Raw genomic sequence first — 21,913 nt, 5'->3', positions numbered from 1 at the left:
TGCATCCATTAGTTCAATGAGGTCTGCTTTTGTCATCAGAAATAATGCTTCTTTGTTCCCATGCTTCAATGACAGGAACCTACTGGCATGAATCTTCCCCTGCTGGACCCAGCAAGCACCATAACCACCGTGACTGGGCCCAGTGCCTTCAGCATTCCTCTCCCCATCCGCCAGAAACTCTGTAGCAGCCTGGATGCCCCACAGACAAGAGGGCACGACTGGAGGATGTTAGCCCATAAGCTAAGCCTGGACAGGTGGGTGTGGCCATGATTCAAGATGGTAACTGAAAACAGATAAGTAGGTAGCATTCTAGGTGTTTGAATGTTTGTTTACTTTTTGTTTCCAAATTTGTATTAAGTGGTTCCTTTCTTTTTCTTACTGTGTGCTTGCAATCCCATCACTGAGAGTCACTCCCAGAGCCTCTCTCAACAGTCAGGAGTTATCAGGTTTTGTGATCCACTTTACAAGGCTAAATTCCCCTCAATAATATACTTATTTCCTAAAGCAATATTGTTTCATCTATTATTGAACCAGATCTAATGCACTATGGATAATGAACATGCTAATTAATTCAACAATCATATTAAATCATAAAAAAGATCAGGGCCAGAGCAATAACGCTGTGGTAGGGCATTTGCCTTGAACACAGCTGATCCAGGATGGACCCCGATTTGATCCCCGGCATCCCATATGGTCCCCCAAGCCAGGAGAAATTTCTGAGTACATTGCCTGGAGTAACCCCTGGCATCACTGGTGTGGCCCCCCAAAACAAACAAACAAAAGAAGTAATAAAAAGATCTCAGGAGGTGGCCGGAGCAATAACACAGTGGTAATGCGTTTGCCTTGCACACAGCTAATACAGGACCTACTCTGGTTTAAATCCTGTCATCCCATATGCTCCCCTGAGCCTGCCAGGAATGACTTCTGAGAGAAAAGCTAGGAGTAACCCCTGAGCACTGCCACATTGACCCAAAAACCAAAAAAAAAAAAAAAAAAAAGATCTAGGAGCTTCCTGTTTGTAGAGTGTTGCCATTAGAATCAAGCGAAAGACAGAGGGCCTATCTTGTCAAAGATGATTAGAGGCTGGACTGGAGAAAAACATATTTCCTGTTTAGAATTTGAGTCAAATGTCTCTCGAATTCAGCCGGAGCTATAATACAGTGGGAAGGGCATTTGCCTTGCAAACAGCAGGCCTGAATTTGATCCTGGCATCCCCTATGGTCCCCTGACCCTGTTAGGAGTGATTTCTGAGTGCAGAGCCAGGAGTAATCCTGAGAGTCTCTGGGTGTGGCCCCAAATAAAAAAAATTGAGGTTAATAAATTTAATCATTGCGTTTTTTATTTGGATTTAATTAAACATAAGCTAGTCTCTAGAACTCTCCCTCAAAGCCAGTTTCTCCAGGAAGGGAAACAGGATACTTGAAAAACTAATGGAGAACCAGAAAGTTTCAGTGAATACTGAAGAGAAAATCTTTCCATTGAGCACCTTTTCTCATTCCTCATTACAGGTACTTGAATTATTTTGCAACAAAATCAAGCCCAACTGGTGTGATCCTAGATCTCTGGGAAGCACAGAACTTCCCTGATGGAAATCTAAGCATGCTGGCTGCTGTCCTGGAAGACATGGGAAGACATGAAACAGTAGTGTCTTTAGAAGCAGAAGGGCAGTACTGAACTCAGGCTGGATCTAAAGGACAGGATGGGGACTCAGAAGGTGTCTGTGGTGGTTCAGGAGCTACAGCTGAGAAGAAAATTCAGACTAGACCAATGAGCTTCCCAGGCAAGATTGCAGGAAGAAAGAGAAGGAAAACAAAACAACTACCAATGTACATGCCCACTTACATTACTCAGACATCATCCCAGGTGTTAAGAACCAATTGTGTAAATTTATACTTTGAATTTAGAAGCCGACCTAATATTCCTCTTAGTTGGGCTGTATGCTGTGTGGTACAGGATCTTACAGTTTCCTAGGAAACGCTTTTTATTGCTATCCAGATACATGGATAAATTTTCTTAACAAATCCGATTTCTACAAACGTTGTTTACATCCTATTGGACAGGGATACTGACACTGTCCATGGCTGGTTCTGTTTTTGTTTAAACCATTTGAAGTTGAAACTGTATGGTTTCTTGCGTCTATTTTAGATTAGTAATTTGCAGCTAAACCACGGACTTTTGCCACAAATTCTGTGCAACCAAATATCTCAAATCATCTTCTCACCTGTGTCTAGAGTCTATAAGAACAATTGTTACTTTGGTATCAGGGAAGAGGAGAACCTAAGTGTAAAGGAGCAGCCAGACTTCCTTATTTTTTGAGGCTGCCTGTTTGGTACCCTCTGGGAAGATAGCTATAGCAATGTGGGAAAGACAGTTTTTGTTAAACCACACAAACAAGCATTCCTTCAAAAACAGAGGTATTTGTAAAAAGCTTTTTAAGTAGTATTTTAAAAACGGGTGTTATCATTAAGGATTTAAAGGCATCCTAGTAAAAATATTTTCTTTTAAGTCTGTTGTTTGCGGTATTATAGTACTGAGGGTCAAGTAGGCCTGCCTTACATCCCAGGCAAGGTGAACCTAGTTGTCCATTTGAGTCAGCAACCTTTGATTTTTCTCTTATCATTCTACCCTGACAGGTCAGAAACATTCTCTGACTTCATTATTTTTTAAGAATTCTTTTAGCTTGCATAGGCCGGGTTTCGTTCCCAAGACTTGTCATGAGAAGAATTTTCTATTAAAGATCACTCACTCCTGTGTTCATGAAGTAATATTGAAAACTTCTGTCTCAAAACTTCTAACTTAGAATCAGTGAGTATACAGAAACAGCTTCTGAACTGGGCATCAGGACACCATTTCTCATTCTGATTAGTGGTCATTTACCTTGGAAAAATATTAAGGTTACTGGATCTTAGTTTCTTCACTAGTAACATAAATGGGCTCGTTGGTTTAGCTCTTCTCAAGATTTGTAAAAGTTAGACTGCCGCTGTGATGCTTCTTGGCTCAAGCATCAGTCTGAGGACAACGATGGACTCTGAGCTGGATCTTTGTCATCTCTTCTTCTGCCCAGGCTACATTATGCCTTTTAAACAGTTCCAATGTGGAAGAAGCTTACTTGACTCTGTAGCATGTTTTTTATGCTTTATGCCTGGTCTTTATGTCATTGCATTATGCTGCTGGCTGAGACAATTGACTTCTTTACTATCACTTTCTTGTTCTCTGTTGGGACTTCTTACCTTCCTATTCATTACAAATTATTTTTGAGTATTGTCTTGATAAAAATTTTCTAGTTAGATAAAAGTTTACCTAACAGACTTTTTTTTTTTGGTGTAAATTATGGTATTTCCTTGGATCATTGGAGTTAATCAACAGGTCAACTACTTGTGAAAAGTATGGCATTTCCTTAGACTACAATGGGCTTTGTTTGATATAGGCACCAAAGATATTCAGCAGGTGAAAAATAATCAGAAGCCCAGTAGACAATGACTGAAGAAGAAGCATCCACGTGTACAAATCAGAACATTTAAAATGTGGCTTTAATATAATACTTCTGGGATGGAGATGCCCAAGTTACTGAATATGTTTAAATTAGAAATTATTCCATCTGTTTTTTTTTATCTTCACGTTTTTTCTCTTATAATTATTTTGGTGACATCTTGTTATTCCCAGGATTCTCTCATCTCATCATTGAGGAATTATTGATACATTGGTATAGCTCATTTCCTTATGCCTTTAATATATTATCTTTGTTTTTGGTATAGATCTTATAATAGGCCATACTTAGGCCACCAATTGGACCATACATAAATATGTTACATTATGAGAGAACTCATAATAAGCTAGTACACTGGACCATATTGTACCAATGGATATTTGATCAAAAGCCAGTGAAATTATATTCTACATAAATTGCTAAGTAGATATGAAAAATAAAAGACGGAAAAGAAGGAATGAAAGCTATTATACATTGCTGCACCTTGAATAACTTAAATTTGCTTATCATCACTTGTCTGAGGAAGCTGTCATCTCTGGGAATAAGTAATTGGAAAATTGAAGGATGTGGAAGAGAACATTATACATGTTGTGAAAAGCAAAAGGGAACAAGATATTCTTATCCAGATAGGTGAATTTCAAACTACCTAAATTGTCAATACACAAACCTGGATCAGAATGTGAATCATATTTAGAAGCCATGGAGAGCTTTGGAGTTCAGTGCAGATGCTTATTTTCTTGGTTCAACTTCAAAGTGCCAGAAAAAGAAGTAGTTGATTCCAAAAGTGAGAGATTCATCTGTGTCAGAACACTGTTATGCTCCCCAGCAAGTAAATGCACTGTCCTGCTTAATGAGCTGAAACTATTTCATGGAAGCTGCAACTTCCTTTTATATGTTTATGACAAGTAATTTTCACAATAGTCATGATTTCCTTCCTCTCAGAAGTCAAATGAGAGCTATTGAATTACTCCAAGACTTAGACACTTCACTTCATTGGCCTTTCTGCATCAGCGCAGCCTTTTATTCCGAGACTTCCTTCTGCTCAGCTTTGTTAAGGAACTTTGAACACCTTTCACTTGTGCATGGTCACATTTAGTGGTGAAAATACAATCTACCCCGAGTTTAAAATGGAGAGTCACTGAAATTTGTTTGACAGATGGAATAATGAATGCCTTGTAGAATCAGCAGAATCTTTATGACACAGAGCTGTGGGAACATTTTACTTCATATATACACTTTTGTTGTTATCATATAGTTCACTTAAATTTTTCATAATTCAGGGGCCAGAGCTATACCACAGTAGAGGACATTTGCCTTCCACTTGACCAACCTGGGACAGACCCAGTTTCAATTACAACATCCCATATGGTCCCCTGAGCCTGCTAGAGGCGATTTCTGAGTGCAGAGCCAGGAGTAACCTCTGAGCACTTCTGGGTGTGGCCCAAACACCAAAAAAATTTATAATTTAAAGTTTACATGTCATCATGAACATCACACACTACCAATCATTCAAAACAAGACTCAGGTTGTTCTTGGTCATAGAAACACATAAATATTTATACAAAATAGTTTTGGAAGAGCTGTCATTTTTAACCTATTTTTGGTTGAGGTTTTTATGTTTTTAATTTCTTTACTTTTAGTTTCTATTTTTGGAGATGTAAGAAGTACCCACATTTATCTAGAAATGTTTGTATTTGTAATAATAACACTGTGTCAAAGAGCCTGAAAATTGTGGCTGTAAATCAAGAAGGAATGTTCCTTTATGCTAAATTTGGTAATGGTAGTGAGATTTCATGTTTCTTTCCATTATTTTTCTTTACCACATGCATTTTACTTAAATGATTAGAAGGAACATAAGTTGGATCAATAATTGGGTAAATGGTAATGCCAACTGCCACATAGGGAGGCGTTATAGCTGACTTCTTTTCACAAACAGTATAATACCAATACAACATAGACATTCACTGCTGTTGCAGTGCAAAATCCTATCTTCACAAGAACAAGATAACCTCTTAAGTCAGAGTTATATTATATGTGATATTAATCCGTATACATTTCAGTCATTTCCAAATATACTGTTGAAGAATTATTCTTTAGGAAGAATTAACAGATACTGAAGGTTAGAACTCTTTTACAATTTAGGTAATATTTTTAAATGTTTTTCTCCTTAGAACAAGCTATTGTAAAAGTAAGCATTTAGTTGGTGGTATCAGGAGAGGAGAAAACACCACTTTCTTTTTTTAATGTTGTTTCTGAAGGGACTCCGGAGCAAGCATCTACTCTGGAATTATTAGTGTGTGGGGAATGGAGCAGTAAAGAGATTGCCATTTCCTCAGAATTCAAAACTTTTTCCAGAGGAAATAAGTAAATAAAATTAGATCAAAACTCTTAACAGAGCATCCAGAAAGTGGAAAAGACTTACATTTTCATCTTTTCACTCTGAAATAAATATTAGTTGAAGATCTTACTGTGCAGTTGCTGTGGCAGGTTCATTTTCACACCAAGACCTCAATACAACGACAGGAGAAAGCACCACAGAGACATCTAAAGTGAAATTGGGTTTTATGTATGTTTTGTGGGAGCAAAGAAACTTTTGTGAACCAGAATGTCATGCCTAAAGCCAATTATTATTTGTTATGATAATGGTCCGTTAGTATTAGATTTTATATATCCAACAGGGAGACTATTTTTATGACTATTATTATCTCAAGGTAATAAAATTTTTACCTTTTGAGTGCCTCATAGGACCAATGATTACAGAGTTTGGTTTTGTATTCTTCTTTTTAACCTTACTGAGATAATGTTGATGGAAATCCATAGAACTTTGTATCTTTTCAAAAAATGCTATTTCTCTACCCTAGAAAAGTCTCTTTGTATAACCTCACACTGTAAATCTCACTTCGCAGATTTCCTTTACATTTTATTGGAATAAAGTTTACCAGAAATAGTCACTGTAACTGATGCTAATTTAAACCAGTGTCCATATAGTTAAAAATAATGAATGGAATAGTAAATATTTCATGAAGTCATGTTTGAATACCTGAAAATTTTTAAAGTAGGCAGATAGCCTTTTATGTCACTGGGTAACATAAAATTAAATCTAACAAATAACTTCTGTTAGTCTTATGAGACTGGGAGTTGTTTTTATTTTGTTTTAAATATTACTTGAAAAAATTTGTCCTTAGAAGCACTCATGATTCCCATGGGTCTATTTTCTCTATGTTGATCTATCAGGTGATATTAATGGGCTTATTCAACTCCTAGACCCATTATAGCGGAGCTTAGGGAGGCACTCAGAATAGAACAAGTCCGAAACCCTGCAAAAGCATTAGAACAGAAAATCCCTCAGTTCCAAGAAGTTTTTTCTTATTTGGATCCTTGCTTATTCCCCAGAGTTTTCCCTAGATACCAAGTTGGGAATCTACAGAATGTCCTGATAGTTGTGAGTTTACAGGTTATTGATAAGAGCAAGAAAGAAAACTTCTTTGAGATATCGTTGCTGCCTATGATCCATGTTATTTTTTACTTAGACCAGCTTCTCAATACACCATTTCAACAAAAGACGATGCTGAAAACTAGGGTTTTCAACAGAGAACATACAATCCTATGTGTCACGTATACATTCTAAATTGGCTCTGTCCGACCTGCTGTTATCAGTGAGAGTATCAGAAGTGGACAGAATACTGGACTTTAGGAGAGGGGGCAAATAGGATTGTGAGGACTGACGGACCAGGGCTCTGGTTCTCTATACCACAGTGAGGTAATGGCGAGTAATTAATAGCTGGGTTATGTCCTCAGCGCCCAAAATAACCTGTTTCCGAAAGAACAAAAAGGAGCGAGAAATCTGCAGCTGGGGGAAAAGTACTTGTCCTTTGTATTCTCAAGGTCCATCGGACACTTGTCAGTATTGGGGTATAAATTCCAATGCACATCCTCCAGGCTTTAAAGAAGAGAGGACAGAGAGCAAAAAGAAGTTGATAACATGTGATCTGCCTTCTTCCCCCCCACCTTCCTTTCTTGACCAAGAGAGAGTGATAGTAAATCCCCCCACTACCCCCCACCCAGTCAAGCTGCAGGGAGATGATCATTCCAATTGTGCGCAGGTTGTCAGAGATTGTATGAGTTCCTTGAATTTAATGCTGAACGACTGCAAGTGTTTTCTTCCTATTCACTCTTTTTTCAATTGTTTAAAGAAAACCTCTGTTGGTCAGAGAAAACTCCTCAGCAATCTGCTCTGAAGAACTACGGCTACTCTCCTGTCAACTATGGAAATGGAGATGGCGGATTTGTGGTTTCTCATTGTTCTCTTTCTAACACAACACAACCAGGTCACTTCAGATAAGAAAGCTTCTTTAGTTGTTGTGGAGTTTCCTTTTGCTCTACCTTCTATGCAATTCCTTTTGTAAAGAACTCCTGATGAGGAAGGGTTTTGATCCCTGGGGCAGTGTGTGGGGTGGGGACGTCCATGAGGGATTTGGGCTCTGGCAGCCTGCCCCACCCCTTTACCCCTCTCTTGCAGTCTCCTTGTTTTGTAAGTTGCCTGCACTTGTTGTCAGCCAACATGTATAAAATGTAAGAAAAAATTTTAAACAGTAATAAATTATATTTATAAACAACAGTGAATCACGCTTCCCTGGTTCATTCGTGGCAGCCCCTACTGAGAGAATGCACCCCTTTATATGGACAGTATTCATTATTTCTCCAGTGGCTCTTGGCTTCCAAATTCTTCATGGGTGGTGAACATAGTCATTCTCCAGGACCTCACAAGGAAGCTTTTTCTTCCCCAGAGCCCATTACTATCTCCCACGAGCTTTTTGAAGCTTTGAAGTGATTTTTGAATCTCTAAGGCTCATTCTTACCCTTTAGAGAGTTGGATCTCCAGGTTCTAGAGAGTGCTGGGACAAGAACTGCAAGGACGAGTCCTCAAAAGTTCATAAACTGCTCCAAACCACCTGTCACCCCAGAGCATGCGCCAAGCAGCCTTGTTTCCAAAACTAAATGTGCAGGTCAAAGGGGGAAGCAGAGATATTGTAAACTAGTACTCGAGGGAAAAAGATGCTGACTAAGGAGAATCAGATACCATCTAAAGAACAAAAATTCAAGGAATAAAAAAAGGGAAACACAGCCCTAAACTTGCTGTGGTGTCTTGATTTGAAAAATAGGTAGTTGGGCTTCATGTTGTAGGAGCTGAACTTGAAGGTAAATCTTCCAAAAGATTCAGTGAGGGCCCAAAGTGAGGCTGCTTTCTGAACTAAAGCTTCTGGAGAATTCTGAGGTGGGGCATCCTTTTATGCCTACACTGAAGACCTGGCACAGTTCTCATCTTGGTACCCAAATCCCTGGTTGATTGCAGGTGGATTATTGGCTGATTTGATGTCATGTGGATTCATGACCTAGGAAATCATGAGAAAAGCATTGCAGAAACACACTTCTTTGTGGGATGGGAATGTCTCTGGTGCTGTGGCTGCTATGACTTTACTGGCATATAATATGCTGTGTAGGATGAGCACACAACCAGGATTTATTCTTCCCCCTACTGTTAGTCCTGAGAAAGCTGCCAACCTACATCTGTAGGTGGATGCACAGAGAAGAGGCTTGGGTTCAATATTGATGGCTTGTATAATACTGTAGAACCAACATTGGCAGGAAAAGAATTAATAAGAGAACTTGTTTGTGGGACTTCCCTGGGTGCCAACACGCTTCTTTCTCACAAGAGTTTATGAGGTGGAATTTCTATCCCTGTTTTCAGGGAGCGGGACATAAGGCTTAAAAGAGATTACACTTTCAGATAGCCAAGAAAGGAAGATTCATGATGTGTGTCCTCCCCAATCCAAATGCAGGGTCACTTTTGTTAGCAAATATGTTTCCTTAACAACATAAAAAGGGAATATTTGGTACCTCAGTTGCCAGTATTCCCATCTCCACCAATTGTGCATTTCTCATGATCCCACAATTGCCAATGAAAACCCTCAAAACCCTCTAGGAGACTATTATACTCTTCTCTCCTAGCAGAGGACCTTTTCCTTGGTAGGAGACACTGCTCCAAGAATACTCGCTGTGTACTGATTTCCATACTCATGTTCACAGCTGGGAGGAAGGTGAGGATCTTCCCGTAATGTTGTGCTGTTTCCAGATGTCGGTCTTTCAATCAAACCCACTTCTCAAGGCATGAGACCTTCTAACCACTCGTAGCCCATCCATGCTCCTGCTGCCCTTGAGAATCTGGCCTCACAGCATTTCTCTCTGTAGACTGTCAGGCTCCTGGGCAGTTTCCGGTCCACAGTAAGAACAAAATGTCCCTCTTTTCTCACCACTACCTGATAACTCACTCCACAGCTCAGCCATTAGTCTTGCTTCTCCATCTTCGAAATTCTGATTGTAACTATGGCCCCTTACTCAGTAACAGATAATTCTCCTCTTCCAATTCTTCAGGGTTTTTATTCTTTAACGAAGCTCCTACTGGTATATTAGTTATTAGCGAATTCCTTCCCTTCTCTAGTCCATGTCAGCCATAGCTACCACTTCAATAAACCTTATGTTCCATTCTATTGCTGCTGAAGCTGATTCACCGCAACCAAAAAGCCAAAATATTATAATCTTTGAATCTACAATCCGTCTGCTTTTAGAGAGTTTAAATCCCAAAATTACACAGAAATGCCATTCTAGATCTATAACCATTGTCATAATTGAGTGCTAGCCTCATGCTTGGTCCATGGATTATTTCTTTTCAAAACGTTTCCATGCAGCATTGGCTCATATTACTCATATGATAGTCTTATCTTTAGGCTCAGCTATACCTGAGAATAATATGAGTCCTTGAGAGGTCACAGATCACTCGTCCGGGGAACAAAGAGCCTGCATCATCCACAGGCTACCTTAGCTTTTGGGAGGACATGCCATGAAAACACGCAGTATCATCAATCCTTGGCCTTGGCACAGCCAGCTGGCTGTGATTTCCAGGTGCAATTTAAAACCTTCTCCCTGCTGTCATACCACTGACCTCCCAGCTTTCCTCTCCTCTCAACAGATGACTGTGCCTCCTAATGACAGAGAAAATAGAAGCCAGTAGACCATTTCTCTTATTCCTTTGTCATCAAATGTACAAACTTTCCTGAGTTATCTCCTTCATGGTACTTTCCTGTCTGTTACAATGTCAGTATTTTCAAAGCCCCCCAAAAGAAATCGGTTTATCTTAACAGGCAGTTTCTTTTTTTCCAAGAAAGAGAATCAAACCTTTTTATTTGGGGAATGTTAAAGTCATATTCAATTTGTAACAAATACAACTGCGTTCCCTAGTCTTTAATAATTACAATATATACAAATTCAGTAAGGCACTGGTTCCCCCCACCAAACAAAACAGGTACATTTTTTTAAACAGAAAACATTTTATATATCGCCAACTTTATTCTTAAAAATATGGCATTATTTTTTATTGTGTTCTACAAAAGGAATCATAACTGCTGAGTTAAATCATTCCTCGTGCCACTTTCTTAATTTCTGCTGTGACTGAAGTTTCTTAATGAGCTAGAACTACAAAATGATTCAAGTTTTAAAAATTGTACTTCTTTCAGTGTCTTTTTACCTATATTGAGGGATGACTCACAATAGAGCAACAACATAAAATACTGTGATTTCTAATGAATATACATGACTCGAAGAACATGAAATTCAGCTAGGGCAAGCGCCTGCTGTATCTGACTGCTCCAAAACTGAAATATGTCAAAGTAAGTAGGACATGTTCTAGTGTACTAAGAAGCTTTCTGTTCTGAGAACAGAAGGAACTGACTTTTGATGAGTGCTTTCCAGGAGGTCAAAGGCCTGTGTCCTCAAACACAATGCTAATAACCACTGTCATTTGTGATATCAACATTTATATACTTTCATAAATAAATACTATGTTTCATTAAGTATTTTATCATTCATGATATTTTACTCTCTAAGCCACATATTAGAGTTATGCCAGACTGCACATTGAACATAATATTTATATACCAGATATACCGTATTTGCTGGTGTATAAGACGACCCTTCAACCCATGAAAAACTTCCTAAAAATTGGGAGTCATATTATATGCTGGTATATGGCATGCTGAAACTTGTTCCAGCTTCAGGGACGAGTGATCCGCATCCCTCTTACTTTTAAGAAGTAACTTACGTTTAACTTTTAGGAAGTTTTTCATGGGTTGAAGGGCCGTCTTATACGCTGGCAAATATGGTATATGTATAATATATACACACATAAATAAACTATGAAACTTGGAACATACTAGCTAACAAAACTTGTATTAGCAACAATTAATGGTTTGGGATTTCTTAGCAAACATTTCTTGAAAAATATGAGTTTCTCAAATAAACCTGAAAGTAGTGATAATTACACTATAATCTTGTTAAAAGACAAAATAATAATAAAATTCATATATGAGATGCTAGAATGTAAAAAACAACAAGAATTTTTAAATAAGTGATTTAATCATATTTAAGTGGTAAGATAGACTCTCTCAGACGATTTTATTATTCTGAAAGTAAGGTGGATTTCGTTAATATACAGAGAAAATCTATTTACAATGGGTCCTTTAAATTATCTCAGGAATAATTTTTAATGTTCCTAATAAGGAAATAATATTGAGTATTAAAAAAGCTAATGGTTTTCTTCAAAAAAAAAAAACCCAGCTTATAATATTATAGGTGTGGATACTTACTACTCACAACGTTCCTATTCTTTACAAGAACCAAAATCTCCCTAGAAGTCTAGTTTAATTTTAAGTTACAACCTCCCCACAAACAATTTTTATTTGATGTTATCAATTTATAAGAATTAATAATTTATTGGCAACAACAGAACACATTTTATCTAAGAGGTAAACCCAATCTCACTTTTCCATAAATTTAGGAAAAATGTCATAAAACAGACATGCCTCTCATTGAACTGCCACAAAGGGTACTGATTTGTTTACAGAGGATCAGACTAGAGGCACCACTAGTCAACTACAGTTTCTACTCAAGGCTAAGCTGGTTCTCATATTGACTTCTAGCTATCAGAAAGAAAAAAATACAAATTGACAAAGAACTCTTATACTGGTATTCAAGTTATTTTAATATCAATAAAAGCAGCTGTTATTCAATCTTTAAAACAAGAGACTTTCTTCATAAGAATTAAACATAGGGGCTGGGAGCGATAGCACAGCGGTAGGGCATTTGCCTTGCACAAGGCCGACCCAGGACGGACCTGGGTTTGATCCCTGGGGTCCCATATGGTCCACCGAGCCAGGAGCGATCTCTGAGCGCATAGCCAGGAGGAACCCCTGAGCGTCACCTGGTGTGGCCCAAAAACAAACAAAAAAAAAAAGAATTAAAAAGAATCTTTGTTTAAAAAAAAAAATGTAGCTAGGAAGCAGTAGTGAGAGGCAAGTGGTAGACAGAGCACTGTGTTTTCCTATTATTTCTCTAAGCTGTAAACACAGCTTTCAAGCACGCTGTACTCAGGATGATTTCTTGATGATAAGCTATAAACCTATTTCAGAAGTGAGGAAAATATTTTTTCCTTTTTCTTACAGCTGGCACCTGATTTAGAAAACAGCCTTCAGTCACTAAGTGGTGAAAATATGTTGCTTAACATCGCCCCCTACAGTATTCTGGAAGGAATGCCATATTCTAAAGGTCAAGGAATACACCTCCAAATTCTTAACATTGAATTACTAAGAAAGAGGAAAACCACAGTAAGCAAAGGTAATGAATATATTGTGAGAGATCTATAAAGTATTGAGCTTTATTACATTCCTGTATGAAAAAATACTGGCCTGCCCATCATTTCATTTGTGAGGCACAAGACTTAAAAATGTATATATATATTAATAATCTTCAGAATGATTAGATAGATTTTCTTTTGCAAAGTGAACTGAGAATAGTGAGAATAAGATAATTGTGAGGATAAAATAATAAAATTAGTATTTCTAAGATGAAAAAGTCTTATTTATGGTTTATATGTTCAACCCATAGCTAGTCTATACAAATAAATCACATGTTATTTTGTGGTCTCCACTAGGTTGCCCTGCTATCCCATTTTTGTGGTGATATTATATATAATTTTAAGTTAAAATTTAGTTAACTTAAATGGACATCTCTCTCTCCCCTTTCTTTAAGACAAACACACACAAAAAATAGATGAAGCTAATGTCTTTAAACAAACAAGGCATGCACACTCCTTTGTTCTTCTGAGAATGGCTCTTCTATATATGTATGGAACAAGCCCATCGTACTGCTACACTTGTCCCCTAGCTACGGATACATTCCTCTTACCATAAAGTAGCAAATTATTCCTATTTTAAACACCTTGTCTTCAGCATCATTGTTAACAGTTTTGTTTACTATTGACACTTTCATTTATGAGATTCAAAAATATACATTGGTTAATTCTCAAGGCATAAAGAAAAGCAATCTGTGCTTCTTTGAAGTGAATACAAAGGATTTAGGGGGCAGAGAGATAGTACAATGGGTATATTTGCCTTGTAAGTAGCTGACCTGGGTTCGATCCCTGACATCCCGAGCACCACCAGGATTTATTCTTGAGTATAGGGCCAGGAGTAGCCCCTGAGTACTGCGGATCTATCTCCCCCTCAAAAAAATAATAAAAAGAAGGGATTTACTTTGAGAAAAAGCCTAATTGAGGGATGGGTAAAGCTTACACATTGCATGTATGAAGGCAGAAGGAAGGAAGGAGGAAGGAAGGAAAGAATGAAGGAATGAAGGAAGGAACGAAGGAAGGAAGGAAGAAGGAAGGAAGGAAGGAGGAAGGAAGGAAGGAAGGAAGAAGGAAGGAGGAAGGAAAAAGGAAAGAAGGAAGAAGGAAGGAGACATAATTAAAATATTCTAAGAAAAGCATCAACACTTTTAAGAGTTACAGAAAATCGTTCTTTGTTCCATATCATCTGAGGCTGCAAAAAACCATCTGCAGATCCCAAACATGGTGGCAAACAGGTACTTGGATGCATTCACATTGTTGTGGTAGCCCCTGATGAAGAGCTGTCCAAAGTGGTTTGAGAAGTTTGGGACTTTGAAGCTGATATCTAGTCTGTTTGTCAACTTGGCACACTGTCTTTTGGTTTGCAGAGTGCAATAAAATTATACCAGTGGAAGAACAGAAATGTTAATTTGCCTTCCAGCAGAGATCTGAGGAGAATTTTTGTTGGTAGCATTTAATTTGTTATAGTTGAAACCTTAAATCGTCACTGTTACTCATTTTATTTTGGCAAAATTAAAGCATTTTTTGAAAAAAAAATAAAAAGGCAATTCCAACATATGGGCTTTCTTAGAAAGCAATATGCATAGTATAGTCCCCAAGGGAGTTCTGTCTGAACACAGACACAGGTGAGTCTGTATTTCCAGGAATTTCTCTGTCTTTGTCCGTGGTGCTGCCTGAAGCATGAGGTGAGAGCCCAGTGGGAAATGAGTGATTTTCAATTCCTGTAATGTGAATTCTTCAGGAACATCTTTTGCTCAGTCCACAGACAGAAGATCTACTGGCTTTCTTGATAGATGCTAACACATTGCCTTTAAATCAGAGTTTAATGTCCTGGGACTCTGACATTTTGGCAAGTGTTTTCTTAACACGCAGGGCAGTCAGTCTGGAGGCAGGACTGTGAGACCAACATTCTGTCATGAGCTTTCCCATCTGCCGTAGACACTACAGGAGGGAGAAGGAAAACAGGAATAATGCTAGAGAAACTGTAACCTCTACAAAGTGGACATTTGAAGTTAGCTTTTTATTCTAGTTTTATAAGTTCACAAATATTTATGATATAATTTATTAATAAATCATAAGACGTATGATATTCCATTAAAATTAATGCAGCAGCTGGCAAAATGTCATAAGGGGTTAATAGGTATGCATTGTTTGTGGCTGACCTCATTCCTATAGATGCATCATCTTCTCAGCACTGTAAGGTATGGCTCTGAATCCCCTGAGTACCTCTGCAGTGGCACAGGTATCTATCTCTAAGAGGCAGAGAGCTCACATCCAGGTCCATTAGCCAAATATAGCCAGGAGGAGCCTCTGGGTTCTTGAATACTGCCAGACAGTTATTCAAAATTTTAATAAAAATGTAACTGATTATGACATTTCATGTTTTCCTTGTTATAAGCCAGCAGCTGAATTTTGCCAGTTGTAGATATATATATTTAAAGTATTAAACAAAAACAAAGGTAAACAGGAGATCTGTCTTCTACTACTCGATGATTTCAAAATAATCACATAAAAATGAAGCTTTTTATTAAATTTCATACTAGTTAAAAATGTTGTTTATTTTTAAAACACATTTGTTCCCTACAATAATAGCACTACATGCTTTCATTAGCAAGCTTGATGAAATATGCCCAGTCTCTTTCCAACTTTCTCTTGTGTTTGCCTGTGATGCATAAATTATTGGTCTTCCTGAAAGAATGAAAATAATTATACTTGTGAAAGTATAGGTTCATAAGCAATCCTCAGTGAAGGGACTTCAAAAATACTAATACCACATCCACTTTTAAAATACTCAACTACATCTCAAGGATTTCTGCACAGTTTATTGGAAATATATAATCTTTCTATAATTAAACAGAAAACCAAAGAAACAGGTGGGGTTTAGTTAAAGTGTTTGACATTGAACATCTTGTTTTAAAACAATGTTTTGTCTATAGTTTGGCTTCATGTTGATAAGAGTTCTTTTTCCCCCAGAGATGCAGCCAATTTATCTCTAGATGTTGGCAGAACACCTAGAACTTGGTGAGTTTCCAGAGGGAACAGGTGATGAAAAAGGAAAAGCAGAAGGAGACCACCAAGAAAGACCTTTCCTATCAATCTCACTTCCTCCTTCTCAGACTGTCACTAGATGCTCAGGGCTTGAATGTGAATTCAAGAATGCACCAGAGCATTCTTACTGACAAAGACCCACAGCGGGGATCTCAATAGATTAATTTGCATCACTTTTATGTAGAGAAAATGTAATTTTTCAGAGGCCTATCATTACTCACCAAAATGGGAACATTTTGTACAAGATTTGTCAGGAAGAAAATTCATTCTGCTTTAAACACATACAAAGAGAAATAAAGGCCTTTATGCAAATGTCAAGACATCAATAAATGAAATATTATCTGCTGTGTAGGCTAAATGTCAAACCACTCACTATATTCTGAAAATGACAAAAATCATATAGGAAAAACATTTAGACTATACTTAGCTTTATATAATTTTGCTGCAATTAAGCAACTTTACACTACCATTAAGACAAAATTATTCAATAATAAAATTACAAATTATTGCCATATTACAAAATAAAAATATTTTGCATTTAGGCAGAAAAAAAGAAACACTTGTTTAGAAGTTGGGTGTGGCCACGGGGAAGTATAAGGCCTTACTTCATCACTACTCCATCGATTGGGAAAGGAGGGCCGAAGCTTCTTGAGACACACAGTCTCTCTCATGTCCTCATATGATGGATCACTAGGTACCAAGTCATGATAGGGAAGCTGGTATTCTTCCACTATGCCTGAAATATGATTATATTTTTATGATTAGTATTGACTTGAAGCAGAAATAAGTCAAACATATAAAGATTTCTCAAAGAAAAGTTTCACCAGTACTAAAGCAAATTCATACTGAAAAGGGAAAGCAAATCTTCTCCCAAAGAGGCCCAAATGACACTAATCTGATTTTTTAATGAAATTAAAATGGAAAATAGAACAAAAGTATTTTATAGGTCTTCAAGCCTTTTTCTTTAATTTAAAAAGCGAAGTAAAACAAGCATTCATTTCAAATTTTATAAAGGCTCTTGTTTGATGTTAAAAAAAATCTATATTCAATCTCTGAAACTTGGCAAACATATCAAAATTCATACAACAGATAAGACTATGACTATTAGTGACTGTAGTGTGATATTCTGAATCTCATACTAAGCTTGGTAATGTGTCTTACTTGAGCAATATGACTTACATTTTTCTCCATAATCATGAAATTTTGATTTTGCACATTTAAGATTTGGAAAGCCATGCTTATTTAAGAATTCTAACAGCAGCTTTTTACACAACTACATTTTATTTTCTTGTTTACATTTTATCTATCCATACAAAATTTCTACATGGAATATGTAACTGCAAGGAAAATATAAAAGATCGAAAGAAGAATTAAAAATAAAAATATCATGGCTAGAAAGATAATATGGTAAGACCTTACATATAGCTGTCCTAGGTTTGATCCTAGTACCACATAAGTTCCTGAGTACATAGCCATGTGTAAGCCCTGAGCACTGACTTTTGTGAAAACAAACAAAAAACAAAAAACAAAAAAAAACAAACCCTCAAAACAAACTAGATCTTCTTTAGAAAATGACACACTAGAAGCTCAACTGTTGAGAACTTGCTATATAATCACCTTGTTAAATTCTCATAAACAAGCTTACTAAAAAACATTATTATTTACTCTCTGTATAAGAAAATTGGTCCATATACCTGATACAGGATAGAAATGCAACTCTATCATGCCTAATCAATATTTTGTCAGGATAAGGATACATTTCAGTGTCTCAGATCTCTAAAGCAGACTGTCTTGTAAAGTAATAAATATTATGTTGTTTACATGAATATCTTATTTTCTAGTTACAATCATTTCTTTTATATTTTAGAAAACACACTTCAATATATAAGCTTGTTGTAGCTCAATTTGCTTTAGATATTCAAGAAAACATAGTAAGAAAAAAATAACCCATCTCTGGTATATAAAACTATATAAAATATGAATTTTTTTCCAACATGCATGAAATCAAAGGGTCAAATCTGGTAATCAAATTAAGTCAAAAGTACAAAGACACGGGGCCGGGTGGCGGCGCTAGAGGTAAGGTGCCTGCCTTGCCTGCGCTAGCCTTGAATGGACCGCGGTTCGATCCCCAGCGTCCCATATGGTCCCCCAAGCCAGGAGCAACTTCTGAGCGCATAGCCAGGAGTAACCCCTGAGTGTCACCGGGTGGCCCAAAAACAAAACAAAACAAAACAAAAAAAAGTACAAAGACACATACCAAATGATCTTGCTCATGTGTAGATATAGTAATAAAGCAAGAAAACATAAAATTTGAACAAAAATAAACAATTACACTCTGGCTGAAGAGCTGGTATTTATAAAACATTGAGGGAAAAGCTAAAAGTTGGATGGTGGTGTAGAGGCTGCACTGTGCAAACTTTGAGGATATTAAAATCTTACTCCTAAAACATACACAGGCTTATAAACCAGTGATCTCAATTAGAAATAATTAATGACAATAATCCTATTTTCAACAGTCTTTTCAACTTCTATATACATGTCTTAAAGAGAATGAATATGCTTATTATTAAAATAGGTTTATAAAGTACAAAATCAAGGCACAGGTCATTAACTACATTTTGGATACCTTTGTTTTCTTTTCCTATGTATGATTGTATTTTAATTCAATATAAAATACATTAAATTTATAATTCAACAAAACAGTTATTTCACTTAAAAGGAATGTGACCTCTTAATTGCATAGAAAGCATGGAATAGTTGATAGATGACCTATCTTCTCATTGAGTAAGATAAATGTGTTTCTTATTTATAATAAATTTTATATATAAAGTTCAGCCAGTTCAGGTTAAAATTACAAGTCAATATATTGTCTGCCATTTCTGTTCCAGTTACTGTATATACTCGAGTATAAGCCGAGTTTTTCCAGCACAAAATTTGTGCTGAAAATCTTGAACTTGGCTTATACTCGGGTCATGCAAGTTATTTGATTTGGTGCTAAATCAAATGCACTTAGTCTCCAGTCATCTTCTGCCATCTGCTGGAGGTGGCAGTGCTTCAGTCCACAAGTTGTGGCTGAGCTGAAGAAGTAGGCAGCTGAACTGAACTGTATGCCACTGAATTATTTAACCCACAATATTCTGCACTTTGTATCAGACCGACAACAGTGATGATGATATCTGCGAAGTCAGTGATGATGAAAAAGTCTATGCTGATATCCTCACATCAGATAAAGCTGAAGCTCTGTTTGGACTTACAGATGAGGAGGAGGAGGAATCCAGTTTTGAAGGACTTTAACCTTTGTGATTTAGCTTGATTGCCTGTTAAGCTACAGTTTTATGCACTCAATATAAAGTTTTGAAGTTATTGTTGCTAGTTTACAGTTTATCTTTAGCAATAAATATTGAAAAATATTTAACCTACGAATTGATTCCTCAATTATAAAATTGTTTTGAATATATATATATATATATATATAGTTTTGTTTTGTTTTTTGGGGGGCCACACCCGGCGATGCTCAGGGATTCCTAGCTGTCTGCTCAGAAATAGCTCCTGGGAGGCACGGGGGACCAGATGGGACACCGGGATTCGAACCAACCACCTTTGGTCATGGATCAGCTGCTTGCAAGGCAAACACCACTGTGCTATCTCTCCGGGCCCTTGAATATATATTTTTATTTTTGAAATTTAACAGTGTCTGCTGCATTTTCCACCTCAGCTTATACTCAAGTCACTAAGTTTTCCCAGTTTTAAGGGTAAAATTAGGGGTTCAGCTTATATGCTGGTCGGCTTATACTCAAGTATATACGGTAATTCAATTTCTCTTTATTATCTGAAAATTCACATCTACCTATTGTTTGACCTAGATATAATAAGTCTCCTAGTTGTAATAGAACATTGAAACAAAGGAAAGTTCAGTAACTTGCCAAAAGCTCATAGGTGACTGTCAGTAGATTTGAGAACAAATCCACACACATTCATCATGTGTGGGCAGCAAAGTTAGAATACTGAGCAAACTCCACGAAGATGAGTTAAAACTGGCAATGGGAAAAAAAGCAGCCGCACCAGAGTTCTTAACAGGGTTTACTGAAATGGAAGAAATTACTAAGTTTTAGTCCCATACCACAAAGGTATTGGAATCTAGTCAATAATGGATTATGTATCAGCATAGAAGAGACTACAATCAGTATTGATAACTCTGGATAATTAAGATATCTTATATTTTAGATGTCACATATATTAGAACCTTATAGTTTGAGAAAAATTATGAAAATATGAAAAACAACAATCTTATGCTCTAACATATTATTATTTTTTGTTTCTTTTTGGCCACACCCTGTGACACTCAGGGGTTACAGAAATCACTCCTGGCTTGGGGGACCATATGGGATGCCAGGAAATCAAACTGCGGTCCATCCTAGGTCAGACGTGTGCAAGACAAGCGCCTTACCACTGTGCCACCACTCTGGCCCCAATGCTCTAATACTTTTAATAAAATCTTTGTAATCAGACTGCTTTGATTTCCTTTACAGAGTTATATTTTTAGGAAGCCAAGATGTTTAGAGAGGTAAGAAGGTGTGCTTCCCACCCCCACATCTATCCTTTCACCCACAGCTTAACAGAGGCTTTCACAAGGAAGGAATGGAATTAGCAATGGTGTTAAAGATCAGTGAGTCGGTAAGAAGCTGAATGTACTAGAAATTTTTTGGCTTGATAGAGAACTTGCTGGAGAAAAAGACAGATCAGAGGTTTTCTATAGTAGAAGGGAATGGTCTCTAAAAAGGTAGATGAAATGTGTCCATAAGAGATCATCATTAGGGCCCGGAGATATAGCACAGCGGCGTTTGCCTTGCAAGCAGCCAATCCAGGACCAAAGGTGGTTAATTTGAATCCCGGTGTCCCATATGGTCCCCGTGCCTTCCAGGAGCTATTTCTGAGCAGACAGCCAGGAGTAACCCCTGAGCATCTCCGGGTGTGGCCCAAAAACCAAAAAAAAAAAAAAAAAAAAAAGAGATCATCATTAAACTGAAACCCGACTACAATCATGATTGTAAATATGCTTAAATAAAGATTTTATAAAAGGAAAATAAGAGATCATCATAAATTAATAGCAGGAAAGAAGTAGTTTAGACCCTCCTAACATGATTAGTACTATATCTCAGTAGCACTCAGCAGAACCACTAGAAACAAAGATAAAATATAAATAACATTTCCTGGGCAATGTGAGTATCCAATAAGATTTACAATTTAAAAATATCTGTAGTTTACCTCTAGCAGTTTTTCAAATATATCACTTTTACTTACCTCCTGATACACATCTCCGGGAAACCTCCCAGAGGATGAGTCCGAAACTATACATGTCAGCCATGATGTAAGACTGGAAGTGATTTCTATTCAAGCTCTCATCCAATACTTCTGGAGGCATATAGCGTTTGGTGCCAACTCGAGTATTGGGTGGTATGTCGACTTCATTTGTATCACTGTCAAAAATAAAACAAATAATTTAACAGAATGGGAGAGGAACAAGAAAAGGCAAAGCAAGGATCTTAATGACAAATGGTAACTGAAATCCTACATCCTTGAAATGTGTTTCTTACCAAAAAGTATTTATTGTCCACAGGTGTATAGTTAATAAAGATTGC

At 37.1% G+C, this 21,913-nt stretch overlaps 2 protein-coding genes across 2 annotated transcripts in view; one reads left to right on the top strand and one right to left on the bottom strand.

The window, feature by feature from the left end:
* Window positions 1-1,788, top strand: part of UNC5C (unc-5 netrin receptor C) — a 196,488-nt gene extending 194,700 nt beyond the window's left edge. Inside the window, exons 15-16 of the mRNA XM_049789892.1 lie at window positions 76-254; window positions 1,509-1,788. Of these exons, the coding sequence (XP_049645849.1) occupies window positions 76-254; window positions 1,509-1,674 (345 nt within the window). The 3' untranslated portion in view covers window positions 1,675-1,788. The remainder of the gene's footprint in view (window positions 1-75; window positions 255-1,508) is intronic.
* A 13,127-nt stretch (window positions 1,789-14,915) lies between these two features.
* The window catches only part of BMPR1B (bone morphogenetic protein receptor type 1B), a 185,735-nt gene continuing 178,737 nt past the window's right edge, over window positions 14,916-21,913 (bottom strand). The window contains exons 9-11 of the mRNA XM_049789982.1: window positions 21,576-21,751; window positions 16,880-17,010; window positions 14,916-15,167 (exon numbers count right to left, since the gene is read on the bottom strand). Of these exons, the coding sequence (XP_049645939.1) occupies window positions 15,042-15,167; window positions 16,880-17,010; window positions 21,576-21,751 (433 nt within the window). The 3' untranslated portion in view covers window positions 14,916-15,041. The remainder of the gene's footprint in view (window positions 15,168-16,879; window positions 17,011-21,575; window positions 21,752-21,913) is intronic.

The sequence above is a fragment of the Suncus etruscus genome, chromosome 16 (assembly GCF_024139225.1).
Source record: "Suncus etruscus isolate mSunEtr1 chromosome 16, mSunEtr1.pri.cur, whole genome shotgun sequence".
Classification (NCBI taxonomy): domain Eukaryota; kingdom Metazoa; phylum Chordata; class Mammalia; order Eulipotyphla; family Soricidae; genus Suncus; species Suncus etruscus.
The sequence above is the reverse complement of the archived record's forward strand: the minus strand, read 5'-3'. Positions and strand labels throughout refer to the sequence as shown.